We start from the raw sequence: 17,562 nt of genomic DNA, 5'->3' as shown, positions 1-17,562 counted from the left end.
TGACAGGTGCTTTGTTTTTTTTTCCTTTCAGAGGTGGCCATTATATTCCTTCAGGGGAAATTTCAGCTGTATTTTTAACAAGTTTATTATAAGAGGAATTTAAGTTATCTCTTTTCCCAAAAACATTTACAGGAGAAACTTTGTGTCTGAACTTAGAGATCATTTGGTGCAGTATGATACTTTAAAATTTTAAACTGCTTGTTAGATTGGATGTGTGTTGCTAGTTGACTTTTCTTTTTAAATATGTATGACCCTGGGTGTTAGGAAGAACATTTCTTATCTTGGGATGTTGCTGGATAGCAAGTACATCAACTCACAGTCATTTGGTGTGTGGTTATTATTTCAGAATTATTTTTGTACATTCCAACTTTATCTTGACTTTGTGCACTATTTTTTATTGTTCCATCTTTGGTAATGAGGACAATGTCATGTTGCAAAGAAGTCAGAGGGCAAAGTAATGCTTTATGTCTTTTATTATTGACTGAATCACTTCAGCAATTCTTTGTGTTATAAACAGCATTTCTTTAAATTCCACTGAAAAGCCTTAAAAATAAGGTTGTTTGTAAGTTAGTCCCTGACTATGTAAAAACCTTTCAAAGAAATAGAAAAAGATCTTTGAGTCTTTCGTATTTAGGTGGGTTGATTTCTTTCCAGCCAAACGTAGAATTTAGTGTGTGGTTTCCATATATCTGCATTCTTCCCTACTGCCGAAGTTATTTAAAGAGAGTAGTCACACAAACACAAAGGTAGGATATAGACAGACAGTAAGAGTTTAGGAGTTTCCTTGACGCTTGTATTTAAATGCTTCTCATAGCCTAAAACATTTTTAAGAGCACCTATTTTATAAATGCTTAGTTTTGGTGATAAGGAATGCCTTAGTTTAGGCATTTGTGCAGAAAATAGAGCGCAAGGGTATTTAACATAGACATAATTCAGCTTAATTGAAGAGATCAGCTTATGAGTAATTTATCTGTGAGAAGATGTTAGTTTCTTTGAAACAGTCTTTTTGCCTTTGTAAAGGTAAGTTGAGTTGAAGTTGCATAATAATTGTATTAAATGTAAAATTTCCTACTAAATAAAGTGCCATACTTATTAGTAATAAATTAAATGCTTATGTGCATTGTTGTACTATTTAAAAGAGGAAGGAATGTTCAGTAGAAGAGTAGAATGTTCAAATTGGGGGTGGTTTGGGGTAAAGTTGAGTATTGTCACCTGTCGTAGTGCTAAAAAAAAAAACTGTTGAGAGGGAAAACGTTTGTGGGTAAGTAGTTTTCTTTTTTACTTTATAAAGTATTTCTAAGCTAGCATAGCCTGTAAAATTTGGAAGACCCCTTATTTCTTTTAAAAATAGGGGAAAGATTTAAGTGAAAACATAAAAACCTCAGAATGGAATTCAGATAAGATTTGTTTTATAAGGTAATAGTTTGGGTTCTTACCTTAGAATCTGAACTTAAGGGAGGATCATCTTTAGATTTATAGACTCAGACAACCACCCCCCGTTCACTTCCTTATTCTCCCTAGAGAAGGGAAATGAAGGTCTAAGATAGAAACAAGGATAGAATGCAGGTCTTTAACTTTCAATCTAGTGCTCTTTCTGATACACCAGATGGTTCATTTGGATTAATAAATCTCTGGGGACAGAGCTCCTCTTAATGAAGTTAGGCATAGAGATAGTGGGATGAAGCCCTAGCTTCCGTACTATAGGAATAGAGTTTTGAAGCGGCAGAGGTGGTGAGGGAATCCTTGTCCCGAAACACATTTCCTCTGTCCCCTCTGTCATATTTACTTCTAGTAACAAATTAGACTAGTAAGCTCCTTGAGAGTAAGGTTGTGTTTTGTCTTTCCTTGTATCCCCAGCACTTAAAACATAGTGCCTGGCACATAGGAGGCACTTAGTAAATGCTAGGTGACTGATTGACAAAAATTTCTGCTAACACATTTTGTTTTTGGAATGCATCTTCATTAATTGAAATCATGAGGCTATAGTTTGAGTTGGATAGAATTCTAAGCCATCATTTCACAAATCTGAGAAAGGTTCTTCGTTTGTGCTACCATCAAGCAATATAAAGCCGAGTTGTCGATTTTCTCATTTGCTTTGATATGGTTCTAGTTTACCTTGAAATAAATCAGTCAGTAGGCATTTATTAAGCTCCTACTATGTGCTAGACTCAGTGTTAAACACTGGGGGGAGGGAAATGAACTGTATAAAAGGAGTAAAGGATTTATCAGAATCAGTATTTAGGAAAAGTAGAGTAAGTACGTGGACTGAAGTGTGTACGACAAATTATGAAGGTCAAAATTATATAATAATAATGTTTGGGGGTTTTCATATATATATTTCCTTAGAGGGTTTTCACTAAAGTACCTATATTTATTTGATTAGATAAACTGGTTTTTTTTTTTAAAAACAAGAGCATTAATAATTAATAAATAAAAAATAAAGACCCTTAGCTGAGATAAGTATGCAACTAATATTATGTATGTAAGCAGTTTTCTTAAATTATGGATTGCTTCCAGTTAGAACTTAGTGTGTTGCACATTATATGGACTTTTTTTCTCCTCTCTTGTTTTCTGTAGGAAGTTTATTGACATGCTGCCAATTTTGGAAATTTATAAATTGGGACTTTAGGTTGATATTTAGATGCTGCATTAAGATTGTGTTCAGTTTTCACCTTTTTTTTAGCCAAGGGTTTTTATTTTAAGCAGTGTTGCCTGCAATTATTTTGGCTGTTAAGACCAATACATATTATAAGGCTTGTTTTGTTACAGGGTAGATTTAGAACCATCAGCTATCCACTTATGCTGATGGTACAGTGTATTAGACTTACCATCAGAAATACCTGAGTTCAAATCATGCCCCAGAGATTTAGTAGTTGTGTGACCTTGGGCAGATTAATTAATCTAAATTTTCTTCTATTTCCTTATTTGTAAAATGAGGATAATAATAGTACCTTCTTGGGGCAGCTAGGTGGCAAAGTGGATAGAGCACCAGCCCTGAAGTCAGGAGGACCTGAGTTCAAATGCAGCCTCAGACCAAACACTTGACACTTACTAGCTGTGTGACCCTGCGCAAGTCACTTAACCCCTATTGCCTAAAAAAAAATAGTACCTTCCTCCTAGGGTTGTCATAAGGTTAACATGAAATAATATTTGTAAAGTGATTTGCAAAAGTGTAAATGCTAGCTGTTAAAAGCTGTTATTAAGAGAATGAGACACTTTACATCATGGTATAAAGGACCTTTTAGTTGAAAACATAATTAAGTTTACCTCATTTCCTTTTGATTGTAAAGTTGGAGTAATGGAGAGTTTTCTGTTTATTTCTTTTAAAAATCATTCTTAAAAATAGAAAAATCCCATTCCATATGGTGATGTACTTTAGTTTTGTTGGTCCTCAACCTATTGTTAAACAAGTCAAATAGATTGTCATTTTCGTGAAGCTAGTATGGGGATAATAATAAAGCAAGTGTAAAAAGTTTTGTTCCTAGCACTGTTGTATTTCTAAGTCCATAAATGAATTAAAACAATTTTAAGAACTTTTTCATAAAGTGTTCTTTGAATATACATTAGTCATTTTAACTTTTTGTATTTCTTTAAAATTTCTATTTCTAGCTTAAGGAGAACCTGTCTTCAGCTTCTTTGGGCAAAAAGCATCTGACTTTGCAAGACTGACTTGGCAAGAAGTGAATGATGCAGCCACCACCTCAGACCGTTCCTTCTGGAACTGGTGGACCACCTCCGGTAGGAGGTCCTCGTAATATGTATTGGTCTAACAGCCCATTTAGCAGGCGGGCTAATGCACCAGTGACCACTGTAGCTGGCCCAGTGCAACCTGTAACAGATCCTTTCGCATTTGGCAGACAGACTCCACAAGGAACAGCATTAGGCAATCCGTCCAAAGGCAACTCACTTGTTATGCAAGGTCCTTCCCCACCAATATTTTCTCAGCCACCTGGTATGCATGTACCTCATACCCATGCAGGGGATAATTCGCAAGGACCTTATACATCTTTGTCTGGGCCTGTATCACAACCTGGAGTAAATACTGACTCGTTTACAAATATATTGGCTCCTGCTGTGCTGCCTGGACATGTTATGAATAGTAGTACAGAAATTCATCCAACTGCAGAACCTGGAATTCAGGCTTCATCTGTTCCTTCACATTACAATCCTGGAGCAGGACTTGAAAATTCTTTTGGGGAACATCTTCAGAGTGGTGTGCCTCTGCCTTGTAGGCCACTAAGTCGGCAAGATCCAAATGGTGGCACTACAGCATCATTCTTTCCTCAACCTCATCAGCAAACCCCAGTTCAGTGGAGACCAGTTCAAGGAAGTCCACAGTCTTCAGTTCAGAATTACTCACCATACATTGAACCACCTTCTCAGAATGCAGTTTCTCTTGCTTCTGGTAGTTCTCATTTTCTTCCTCAAGCAAATATGCATCAAGTTCCTGGACATCAGCAACATGTTCCATTAGTTTCTACATCAGGACCCTTGGTTGGCAACGAAAGGAATGAGATGGTCCCTTCTCAGAGTAACAACTACACAGCAAATAACTTTCAGCCTGAAAATATGTTTAGGCAAAATCCAGGAGTTAATAGTAGTTGGCCCAGTCAGGATTTTAGGCAGAATCTAGGAGTGAGTAAACAGCAATTACCAGACCTTACTCTAATTAATCCCATTGCTCAGGGAAATAGCTTAGAAAACCAACCACAGTATAGAACTGAGGCTGTAACCAGTCATGTACTCCCAGAAGCAAATTCAGGAACTATCACAATGTTTTTCAAAGGGGAAGAGGCAGAAAATGAGGAAAATCTTTCTTCAGAAAAAGCCGACACTACTGTTAAGTCTGACTTTGATGGCTTTCTGCCAGATTCTGGACATGGAGGCCATCACCTTCCTCATCCTATGCCGGTTGGAGCAAGTGTCCCTTTTCAGGCATCAGTTCATAAAGGTTCAGCTAATGAGTCTGCTCAACAGGGAATAGAGGCCCAGCAATACTTTTCTCAATCTACAAGTAACCAACATGATAAACAAACCACTAAAAACTGTGACATTTATGTTAATGAAGACAAGGCTTGTACTGTTAAAACTTGTGGTGCCATTGGCTCACAGTATGAAAATGTTGAGAACTTAGAATGCATTCAGAATCAAGAAGTTCCACCAAGTGAACCCCCAAATTTGAATCCTTCCTCTTCAAATGATCAGTTCAGATATGGGCCACTCCCAGGGCAGTCTGTTTCAAAGCACAGTATTGTAAGTTATGCTGAAGGAGGACCAAATCTAGAAGCACCTGATTCAATACCTCATCCAGTCCGATCTGATAGTGTATCCTCCAGCTATAGTAGTGTGAGTCATAGGAGTATTTCTAGTTCAACAAGACCCCAAGAATCAGTGGGCACATTTATTCAGCAAGAAGTTGGGAAGCCTAATGAAGAGACTTCAGATAGTTTCTTTAAGCAGATTGATTCTTCTCCTTTAGTAGGAGAGACAAATGATAATATAAACAAGAATTATCATAGCAGTCTCTCCCAGCCTCCAACTCCAAGCCCTCCTAAACCGACAGGGATATTTCAGACAAGTGCAAATAGTTCTTTTGAACCTGTAAGGTCCCATGGAGTTGGGGTAAAACCTGTTGAGGCAGACCGAGCAAACGTGGTAGGTGAACTGAGAAAGAACCATTCCAAGCGGAACAACAGTAAACCAACTGTTACGGTACCGGCTGCTTCACCAGGTAATCTGGAACAACCTCCAGACAACATGGAAACATTCTTTACCCCACATGCACATCCTTTGCCTCTTGCAACAACTGATGAAACTGTTAATGTGCTTCCTCATGGCGGGGGAGGTCTTTTGGAAAACGTGCCCATGGCATCTGAAAAACGACCCTCAAGGCCTCAAGTTACCACTAAAAAGTGTGAGAGCCCTGCAACTACTTTGTGGGCACAGAATGAACTACCTAACTTTGGAGGAAATGTCCTCCTCGCACCAGCTGCTCCTGCACTTTGTGTACCTGCTAAAACACAGGCTTCTGAAATTATTCAGCCTCCAGATGAGGGATTATCCAGTCTGCAGCCATGTAAACCAGGCTCTATTCCTATGCATACCCCTCAGGATGGCAATGTATCCTCTGAAAATCTTGAGAACCCTCCCAAAATGGGAGAAGAGGAGGCCCTTCAGTCTCAGGCAAGTTCTGGTTATGCAAGTTTATTGTCCTCACCACCCACTGAATCTTTACAAAATCAACCAATCTTGATTGCCCAGCCTAATCAGAGCTGTAATTTGACCCAGCCCATAAATTTTTCTGTTTCCTTGTCTAATCAGTTAAATCATAATGAAAATAATCGTTCTTGCAAAGATCCTGCAGTGGGGGACAAGTCTGCCCCAAGTAGTCAGCCTCTGTGTGTTGGCGTACCTGGGGAAAGCATTCCCTTGTCTGGGACTCAAGCTACATCTCCTGTTAATTCACCATTACCTACCAATCATTCCCATACTAATTTTTCACAAAGTCCTGGTACCACTTCTGAAATGGTTTCTAATCAATCTCCCAATTTACTAGTTCAACCACCATCTCATCAGATGCCACTTAACTTGGTTCCAGAATATCAAAAAAATCAGAATTCAGAAAGTGTTCCTTCTGAATTTGCCATTAAACCAGTGGTTAATTTGTCTGCTTCTCCGGGGTCTAATCTCCCTACTGGAAACACCGGTGTAATGTTAGTTCCACCAGTGAACAGCACCCTAATACCCCATGCTAATAAAGCAAATCTCACCAATTATCAGGAGGAAACCTCTGGAGCACTTGATTTTACACTGAGCCGGACTCTGGAAAGTCACAGTACAGACAATTCTGTGCAAGCACATAATACATCACATGCTAGTGGTCCAACTTTTTCTCACCAAGCCATCACTAATCATAAAAGTCAGCCTGGGCCTGAATTGCATGATAAAGAACATTTCTACCAACAGGTAACAAAAGATGTACAGCACCAGATTGCTCTTGATAAATCCCAGCCAGAGGCCTTACCTCCTCAGCAACAAGGGTCACCAGCTGCTCAGGTGCCCAAGACAGTATCTGATTCTTCAAACTCTGGAAAGCAACCTGATTTGTTACCATCAGGAAATTCACCCCAGCTCCCAAGCCAGGGTAAGGTGGAGCAGCAACAGCTCTCACAGTCATCTAGTATTCCAGCAACCTCAGCCCACTTTAGCCAACCAGCTAGTCAGCAAGAGCAGCAGTGGCCACCATCACAGACTCCTCAGAATGCTTTTGGTCCGCCTCAGAACCTGTCGGCTTACTACTATTACAGGCATCTTTATGATACCTACCAACCTCAGTATCCACCACCCTATCCTTCAGATCCTAGAACAGCTTCCCTTTATTACCCGGTAAGTGTCACTGCTTTTTAACTAATCTGTATTCGTAACTATCTTATTGTTCATAGTTTTTGTTTTGATATTTGGATCCACGATCAAGATATATGTTGTATTGAATTAGATGATAACCGATGTATAGACTTATGAAGCTTTGCTCTAATTTTTCCTATAAAGACCAGTGTAAGAAACTTTAGAATCATTTTAACATCATCAGGGTAGAAGTCTTTAGGAAAAATATTTTATTAAACTCAGTGGAATCATAGCCAAGAAAAATGATGAGTATAAACTTTTCTTTAATATTAATTAAAACTAACAGGTAAGAGAAAGTATTGCTGTTTCTACGCTTAGTAATATTACTTAAGTGCCTCAGAGATCTGTGATTTCATCATATGTGGGTTCTCTCCATGGATGCAGATTACGGCCTCTTCTACATTTAGTAGGTAGTCTTGATGATTTGCCAAGGTCAAAAACATTTCTCACCTAGTGGCTAAAACTATGGTGCTAAGTTTCTCTGAACTTGACTTCTCTTTTTCTTAGACAGTTCCCCGGGGACGCATACATGAGGCCTTTCTAGGTCAATAAAACCTACCCAGAGCTTACGCTTTCTTAGTGTAACCTTCAAGAACCTTGTGGGTCACTTGTGGCCTACTTCTGTGGAGGTGCTAGAGCTAGCCTTCAGTGGAGACTGAAGTGAAATTTGTAATGAAGATTTTGTGTTCAGACACAAAAATTAGCTTATTTGCGTAATGAAGAAAATAAACCTAGAATCATAGAACTTTAGCTCCATGACCTTAGAGATCATATAGTTCAAGACCTTTTCCTTTACCAGCCCCTTTTCCTCCTCCCCCACCTTCCCTTTTACAGATGAGGAAACTCAGCTCAAGACAGATGAAGTAACTTCTAAGTCACAAAGCTAGTTGGTGTCAAGACTGGAATACAAATGCAGGTTTCTCAGATCATGGTCTGGTATACTTTCCACAACCATGTATGGCTGATTATATAGGAAGAAAGGATTTGAGGTAGAGAAGATTTTGGCATTTTTGAGTTGAATAGTCTTTGTGGCCCAACTTCTTTGTAGCCCAACTTTCTAATACAGGTCTTTCTTTAAGATTCACTTCAGATCATTTCATTTCTTTCTTGCCTCAGAACCTCAGTCTATGAGTTATAACACTTAATCAGATGTTATTATTATTGGATTTACTTATAGAGAACTTTGAGATTCTTTGACCTGCCTTGAGGAAGCCATATAAGAACAGAATAATGTATAACCAGCTCTCATAACTTTTAATTTAGTTCTAGAGCATCCAGGTAAATACTATTATTCATTTAATTGCTAGAAGAATGTCTGTGAAATAGAAGTCACTAATAATTAGAACCATGGAATCTTAGACTTTTATAGCTGAGGAAGAGGCCTAATGGTTCCATGCCAGAGTTAGCCACAGGTAGAATTGGTGTTTTCTCTTGGTGGTCTTTGAACGAGATTTATATATTTAGTGAACATGTGTAGTTGTTGTTGGTGCTATTAGAGAAAGTTCTACTGCTAGATATTTTCATTAGTATCACTTTTTATGGTGATTGTTCAAAACACCAAATTCACTTCTACTGTTTTAGGAAAAGGTTTTTATTCAAACTAACCATACTAATTTATTTATTTAATATAATTTATAAACTTAAAAAGTCTTATAGACTTCCTCTTTCCTAGGAGGATGCCTATGGCCCATATGACCCTCGTTATAGACATTATGATAAAAGTGTTGCTTATGCTGAAAACTATAGATATGCTGAGCCAGAGCGTCCAAGTTCCAGAGCTAGTCACTGCTCAGATCGACCATCTTCCAGGTATGGAAATATAATTTCTTCTAGTTTAGTATATTCTGTTTTTAAATGGTGCTAATTTAGTGATTTGGGCAATGTCTACTATGTACATTAGGCAACTAGTCTAAATGTCATAAATCAGCAAATGTAAATTTGCTATAAATATTCAAAATAAATTGTAGGATTAACTCATATTTGATTTTAATGTGTTAAGAACAATGTTTAACTGTTCACTTAAAAGTCACTAAAAATTGTAGGGCCAATTTTAGTGTAATTTAACCTCATATTCTAAGTTGTGAACTGCGGTAGAGCAGGCTCCTGGACAGGACCAGTGAAGAAATCTGTGTATAATCTCCTATCACTTCCCTTCCCCTGTCCCTCTTTTTAAAGAGGTTTTTTTCCCCCATTTCAGAGAGATACTAAGGAAATTGCTTCTGCTGCTGCTTCCTGTTGCAGACAAACCCAGCAAATAATTTCCCCTATAGTTGAGAAGGTTGAGAAGTCTTAGAAAAAATGATGGAAGAAAATAAAGAAGTGCTTAAATACTCTTCCTTTTATTTTTGGCAAAGCTGGTCACCCAGGGCTCCTGAACAAATCTCAAGAGCAAGTTTAGTTGGTATGGAAAACTACAGCCCTTTTTGTGTGGGGGGTGGGGTGGGGTGGGGACATTAAATAGAGAAAAAACCCAACATCTTTCCTTCTCAAAATGGCAATGATTTTAGTAACTATAGTAATCCATTCCATTTCCCTCTTGAGGACATGGACTTTGTTGTATTCTTTCTGAGTGAATATTGCTGTGTATTACTTGTAGCTCTGTATAGACTAATAATGTTGACATTAGTTATATATATGTTATGAAAAAGGTTACAACTTAAAATGAAATGTTAATTTGCATACTCTGAGACAGTGTAAAAGTACAAAAATCCTATTATGTAATTGTACATATGTGTGTATACACACACATATATATTCTGTAACTTTACATAGGAAAAATAGCATCCATGGATTCTGTTCTAAACCCCTTCCCATATGTACTAGAAGATAAAATCTTTCTCTTTAAATTATTTCCTTTAGAAATTATGTCCTTGAAAGAGGAATCTTTTGTTTCCTTTGCTGTAGCTCCTTTTTGTTTTTGCCTTTTTGTTTGCCGTTTTCTTTCTTTCCGACATTTAACACATAAATTTAACCTGCATCCTGGCCAGTCCTCCTTTTGCTTTTTTGAACTAAGGTAGCATTGGCTATGGAAAACTTACTTGAATATTAGACATAAGATTTCAGCCAGTTAGTAGCATTGTTAATTTTTGATAGCTGATTGGACCATGCCATCCGGTAGTAACACTATATATAACAAGAGATCAGGATAGACTCATAGAATCTGAAATGAGGATCTATCTCATTAGTCTATTACATTTTATTGTGTGTCTGTTTACAACTACCTCTGTTATGCTTTCACCTGAATAAGATTTTAAGCCAGATACTTCTTCTTCTGTAAGATTAGGGGGATGGATTACGTGATTTATCACATTTTTTTCAACTTAGATTTTACAAAATCTATGAAAGCAGTTTTACATTGCAGAGAGCAGGTTTCTTTTGAAATGGAGAACGATTTTTCTTCCTATTTCATTTGTACTATAGTTAGTGGTCAGAGAGAAAAAAGTAGTAAGAGTATATGGATACTGTCAACTATATTTAAATTGTCTTTCCATTGTCAAGTCCCGTACTTGTGACTGTTCAGTGTCAGAATAGAAACATTATTGGACTTCATGTAGATATTATTATATAAGGTGTTTAAACTTATATTTTGCTTTCTGGTTATAAAAGTTCTCTATGATGCTGAGAAACTTAATCTTTAATGGCATTAATAGTCATTTCAACAGAATTATGTATTTCATAGTGAATTTTTAAATATTTTTTCTGAAGAGAAAAACTATCTCCTTGCCTTTCCTCTATTTGGCTACCTTGTGTATCTGTTATTGTAAGATACACAGTTAGATATTTTAAAAGGCAGTTATTCTTTATAAAGCACAATGACAATTACATTCTCCCTTTTAAAAAAAAGTCTTTTTGTGAAGCTTTGAATATTAAGACATTAGTACTCTAGATTCCATGGATTTCTACCTTACCATGTAGAAAGCATAGGTTAACCTTGGGTGCTGAAATTTGAAGCAAATGAGCACTTGTTTCTTGAATTCCTTAGAGGTTGGAGAGACAAGGAAGGTTAGGCAAGTAAGGTCCTTCTAGCCTTTCCAGTTTTCTTTCTGCTTACCAGTCTACAGATTAACATAAGTATTAATTACAAGAAGCTGAAGATGGCAATGACACTGAAAAAAACAATCTAGCCAAAGAAAAGGTGAGAGAAGGTAGAATGCTTTTGTAACTATAACCGTGATTTGCTCTCATCTTATTCTTCTAAGTGATAGCCTAGAAGAAGACAGCTCTTTAGGGTGATTCCACTGCTGCCCTTACCCCATCTCTTTAAAATAAACACACAGAGTATGTCACAATTACTGTCCAATATTAGTTTGGGAAGCATTCTAGGTTCATTATAACTCAAGCACCGAACTCAACCACCACCTTGGGTTGTGAATGTACCTTCATTAGATGATTTGATCTAATCTAAATGAAACTGTTCATTTCAGTTTACATTAGACATTAACTGCAACATATGTATTTGCATGTACCAGAGTACTCACTTTTATGTGGTAGGATACATTTAGTCCTAAAGAGGTCTGTGTAAATTTAGATAAACTAAATCCTGTCAGAAATATAACAGGGGAAATTACAACTTACAGGAAAGCTGTTGTAAAATCTTTGGAAAAGCAAGATTTATTTTGTGATGTAAATAATTGTCTTATCTGTTTTGTAAGTTCGGATTTGTATATCTAGTTGGTTAAGATAAAACACAGCTATAACTCTTACATAGATGTAAGGCAAGCAGTATGATAAAACTCTGAAAATATGATTAAACTTTGAGCAAGAGTAGGCATCTTTAGTAATTAAAAATTGATTTTAATAGCCCAGTTACTTTTTTCTTTTACTGGAATTGGTAGCACGTACTCTGGTTAGAGCTTGTCTTTGCTTTGTTTTGTATGGTGTGAGCCCCAAGAACAGGTAAAGACCATTATTTTCACATTAAATGGCTGTTACATGACAATTCTTGACCTGAGATGAAGTTGAATCAGTAATGTATTGGATATTTAGTAAATTTGCATCAGCATTCCTGTCCCTTACTTCATAATTAACATCTTAAATAGCTATAATTCTGGCTTGTTGATGTGAGCACAGGTTGTTTTAACTGATATCTTGTCATGCTTTAAGAAAAAAATATTAATAGTACCATATTTGATGTTTTTCAGACAGGGGTATCCTGAAGGATATTATGCTTCCAAAGGTGGATGGAGCAGTCATAGTGATTACTATGCAAATTATTACTCCGGCCAGTATGATTATGGAGGTATATTTAGAAATTATCACGGTCTTTAACAGATGCTTTTTGCAGGGGGTGGAGTAGTTATTGTCCAAAGATAAATAATATCCTAAGCAATACTAATGGGATGATTTTGTTTGGAACTTTCCGGTTTGTTACATCCTCTTCTTTGGGTTTTGATCTAGTAGAAGAGTTCATTTAAAGTAATCACATTTGTAAATGAAGAAAGTAGTTATGTGATGAAAAGGGCTGGGTTCAAATCCTGAATGTAATAAATAATGATTGTATAACCATCAGCAAGCTAAGCCTCTTTCATTACCTGAAAATGGGGGAAATTTTATATGTAATGTGTGTGGGTTTATACATACACACACACACAAACATATACACATACATGATTTTACTTTATTTTATATAGCATTAATGTACTTATGTGATTTTAGCAATCATCTTTGGTGGTCAGTTGATAGTTGTAAACATTCTGGACTCTTACGTCTGCTTTCCCAAACCTAATTGTTTATCCGTTCTCAGAGTGTTCCAGTTAAAAACATTGGGAAATGCTGATGTGGCTCTTAACTTATGCCTCTCATACTTGCAGATTTGATTGCTTCTATAGTATAGTCAGCTCTGGTTGGATTTCCTGTGATTCCCAAAGATTTTTTATTATTATTAGTATATTTTGCTGTCAGCCAAATACTGTAGACTCATCTGGAGTTGGTTTATTGTGTTTGGGGGATTTAAATGTTAATTTTGTATAGTTTTATAGGGGAAAATACATGCATACATACATGCATACACACATACATATGCATATATATGCTAAAAAAAAAAACTATCAGTGAATTTCAGGATTGGAAAAGATTTCAGAGTAATTTCACCTGTTTAAAATAATTCAACCCATACCTGAATAAGAATAAACTCTGCAAAAAAAAACCCCAATAAGTAGTCCTTTAATCTTTGACACATTTCCTAGGTATCCCATTCCACTTTTGTGCAGCTTTAATTGTTATGAAGTTTTTTACTTACATCAAGCTGATATCTATTCTTATGCACCTTTTCTTCTGTTGTTCTAATTCATCTTCTTTGAGGGCAAGCAGAACACATGTTAATTCTTCTTCCTCATGACATCTCTTGAGATACTTAGACATTTATCATGTCCTTCTTAAGTCTTTTCTTCAGGCTAAACATTCCTAGTTCTTCCATCTGATCTTCATGTGGCATGATTTCAAGGCCCTTCAGTGTCTTAGGTGCAATCTTCTGGATAGGCTCCACTTACCAACATCTTTCCTAAGATGTGCCCACAATTGAACAGAATATTCCAGAAATGATCAGACCAGGACCTAGCAGGGTGAAGGATGTTACCTCTCTGGTCCTAGATACTTTGCCTTTTTTTAATGCAGCCCAAGATAGAATTTGAGAGAGAGTCTGTGTAGTTCATAGAGAACTAGTATTGGAGGCAGAAAAACCTGGGTTCAAGTCTCACCTTTGCCATATGCTGACTGTGTGACTCTGGTTTTACTATGCCAGGGTGACTCTCTTAAGACTAGAAATTTCACTGAAGGCACTGATCTTCATTTGAAAGAGAGAGTTCCTTATTAGATACTCTCATACTTATGAAATCCCAGAGCTAGTCAAATAAATAGAGAATTAGCTTTTTTGGCTGCCATATATCACTTACTGATTCATATTCAACTTGCTGTCCACTAAAATTCCCAGACCTTTTTTCAGATTAGTTGCTATTTAGCTTTGGCTTCATCATTTTAAATTTGTAATGTTAATTTTTTAAGCCCAGGTTTAAGTCTTTGTATTTCTCAGTATTAAGTTTAATTTTATTAGATTTGACCCAACCTTCTTTCCTGTTTGGGAAACCTACCTCATAGGGTTGTTGTGAGGATCAAATGAGATAATATATGTAAAGTGCTTAGCACAGTGCCTGCCACATAGTAGGCTCTATATAAATGCTTATTCCCCCCCCCGCTTTAGATAACTTTAGATCTTGACTCTGTCATCCATTACATTAACTATCCTTCCTAGCCTTGTATCAAAATCTGAGATTTTGTTAAGCTTGCCATCTGTGCCTTTATCTAAGTCATTGATAGAAATGTTAAAGAGCTCAGTGCCAAGCACAGATCTCTTAAGTCTTTCCAGTAGAAGTTTCTTTCCAAGTTGAAATTAATAATTATTTTTTGGGATCAAGTACATTCAAGAAGTTTTGAATGTGCCTAACTGTACTATCTTGTAGCCCACATTTTTCCATCGTGTTGATAAGAATAGCAAAATTTATTGAAAAAGTTATCTATTAACATTTATGTGCCAGGCACTGTGCTAAGCATTTGGAATGCAAATACAAAAGAGATAATGTCCCTACTTCTAAGGAACTTATATTCTAATAGGGAGAGACAACATGCATGGGAGTAGTTGAAGGCACTAGGACTGTGAGTGGAGCCATGGGATAATAGAATGATGAACATGGATGAGTTTGAATCCTTTTCAGAAGCAAAAGTAGTATTGCTTTTCCTAAAGCAAGACTTGGTAGAGGTTGGTAGTATATATACAGGAGCTTGGCAGTTAACTAGGCTCTCTCAAATTGGTACAGTTTCAAGATAGGAGTTACAGATCCAGTCAGGAGGGTGTACCATTTCCCCACCTGTCTAGTCATCCGTTCTACCCCTCTTTATTTATTTACATGAGTACATCTTAATGTACAGTGCTACTCTGTAGCAGAGGCAGCTGGTGGTACAATGGATAGCTCACTGGGCCTGGAGTCAGGAAAACCATAATTCAAATTTGGTCTCATGCTTACTAGCTAGATGGCCCTGGGCAAGTCACTTCACCTTTGTTTTGCTCAGTTCCCTCAACTGTAAAATGGGAATAAAAATACTTCCTCCCAGGTTTGATGTGAGGGTTAAATGAGATAATTATAAAATGCCTAGCACAGTGTCTGGCACATAGTAGATGCTTAATAAATGTTTCTATCCTGACCATTCTATCCGACCTTTTTTGTTTACTTATTTTAATCCTTTTGAATGAAATATATCCTTAAGGAACCATATTCTAGTCATCAACCCCATTTCCACCAAATCACAGCAATGTCAAATTTTCTCTCTTCGATAGTATCTCTAGTTCTTGTTGATTTGTTACCATATGCTCATTTGTATGTAGACATTTGAGGCCATATGCATGGCTGCTGACTCCTTTCTTAAGCATTTTCTCCTATGAATTTCTAGCATCTTTACTATTTATTGCTCTTCTTTCTACATCGTAGCTACTATGTTATCCTCTTGGGGTGGATGGATAAAGGCAGTTCTTTTCGCTTTTCAAAGCCTTTCTCATGAGATCTATAACACTTGAGGCAAATATATTTTTACTTGACTTATTAGGTACGTAAGATCCTGTCACTCCTATCTTTTGCTGTCAACCAGAATTCCAATGCCTGTTCTCAGACATCTTGTTCTTAAACCTTGTTCATTTCCCAAATCTGCCTTTCTTTTCTGAAGCACTTGCTTTCAGCTGACTGCAGTGATGAAAATTGCACTCCTCTGAAGGTCTTTAGTTCCTTGTCTGTGGTTTCAGAATTGTTAGGAAAGTTGATATGCCCTTTTCTTTGTTACTGTTTCTATCTAAAGTCTTATAAAACTCTGTGGGTTGTGGCGAGCAAGAAGGAAAAAAATAAAAGCTGACAGCAAAAATATATTGTATAAAAATCATGAAAATGATGTTAATTAGTATACTTATTGTAAATGGCTATAGATAGATCAATAACTTGCTCATATTACTATACTAATCTTTATTTTGTACATGTAGATACAAATCGCTGGGAACGGTATCAGTATGATCACAGGTTTAGAGACCCCAGGAGCTATGACCGAAGGTATTGGTATGATACTGAACATGATTATTACAGGAAAGAAGCATATCCTTATGGTGACAGGTCAGTGGAATAGAACTTTATATACATTGTTTAAAAAAAGAAAAAATGATCTGTTTTGTTTCTTCCAGTGTTTTTGTAATATGTTTAAAAGCTAAACTTGTCTTTAGGATTTAAGATAACAGTTGGTTGCTGTTATAACATTGGTTTGAAGAAAGAAAGTAAACAGTTACTGCTAATAGTGTTTCCAGCTTCAGGAGGCTGTCATGATGGTATTTATTTCAAACTTGAGTTTAGATAGAAGAAATATGCTTCCTTACAAGTTTGTGGATTATTTGGGTATATCAATATGTTCTTTGTAGTCTTCAGCATACTATAGTAGTCACATACTTTCTCTTTTTATCTTAAAGACTTTTATGTACTTAAAAAATATTTTGTTAGTTTTTTGTATTTTACCAATCATTTCCCAGTATACTCAATAGAACCCTCCCTTGTAACAAAGAAGAGCAGTTAAGCCAAACTGATTTACAGTGACTGACACTGTTTGACAGCATGTGCGCACCTGCACACACATACACCTCTGACAGAATATATAACATTCCTCACCTATAATGTCCCACCTCTACTGAGAGCAAGGAATTATATTTAATCTTCTTTTCTCGGGGACCAAGATTCATCATTGCATTTGATGAGTTCAGCTGTCCTTTTTTTTTTTTTTTTTACAGTATTATAGTCATTGTCTTTGTTCTTTTGCTTTCTTCATTCTGCATCAGTTCTTATAAGTTTTACCAGGTTTCTCTGAAGTCTTCATATTCCTTGTTTCTTATGCTATGAATATGTTCATTACATTCATATAACATGAGTTGTTTAGTCATTCCGCACTCAATAAGTATCCACTTTAGGGTAACTAGGTGGTGCAGTGGATAGAGCACCAGCCCTGGAGTCAGGAGGACCTGAGTTCAATCCAGCCTCAGACACTTGACACATACTAGCTGTGTGATCCTGGGCAAGTCATTTAACCCTGTTGCTTAGAATCCCCCCCCCCAAAAAAGTATCCACTTTGTTTCCAGTGTGACAG

General features: G+C 36.7%; 1 protein-coding gene across 6 annotated transcripts in view; it reads left to right on the top strand.

The window, feature by feature from the left end:
• Positions 1-17,562, top strand: part of SEC16A (SEC16 homolog A, endoplasmic reticulum export factor) — a 48,657-nt gene that overhangs the window by 4,238 nt on the left and 26,857 nt on the right. For 5 of the 6 annotated variants that reach the window (XM_027869341.1, XM_027869339.1, XM_027869342.1 and 2 more), the window contains exons 2-5: positions 3,610-7,386; positions 9,077-9,213; positions 12,546-12,643; positions 16,421-16,547. In XM_027869341.1, coding sequence (XP_027725142.1) covers positions 3,685-7,386; positions 9,077-9,213; positions 12,546-12,643; positions 16,421-16,547 — 4,064 coding nt within the window. In that variant the 5' untranslated portion in view covers positions 3,610-3,684. The remainder of the gene's footprint in view (positions 1-3,609; positions 7,387-9,076; positions 9,214-12,545; positions 12,644-16,420; positions 16,548-17,562) is intronic. The other variant, XM_027869343.1, reaches the window with a different exon arrangement.

This window comes from Vombatus ursinus, unplaced genomic scaffold (genome assembly GCF_900497805.2).
Source record: "Vombatus ursinus unplaced genomic scaffold, bare-nosed wombat genome assembly UNPS02014793.1, whole genome shotgun sequence".
In the NCBI taxonomy this organism is placed as follows: domain Eukaryota; kingdom Metazoa; phylum Chordata; class Mammalia; order Diprotodontia; family Vombatidae; genus Vombatus; species Vombatus ursinus.
This window is presented reverse-complemented; position numbering and strand designations above follow the sequence as displayed.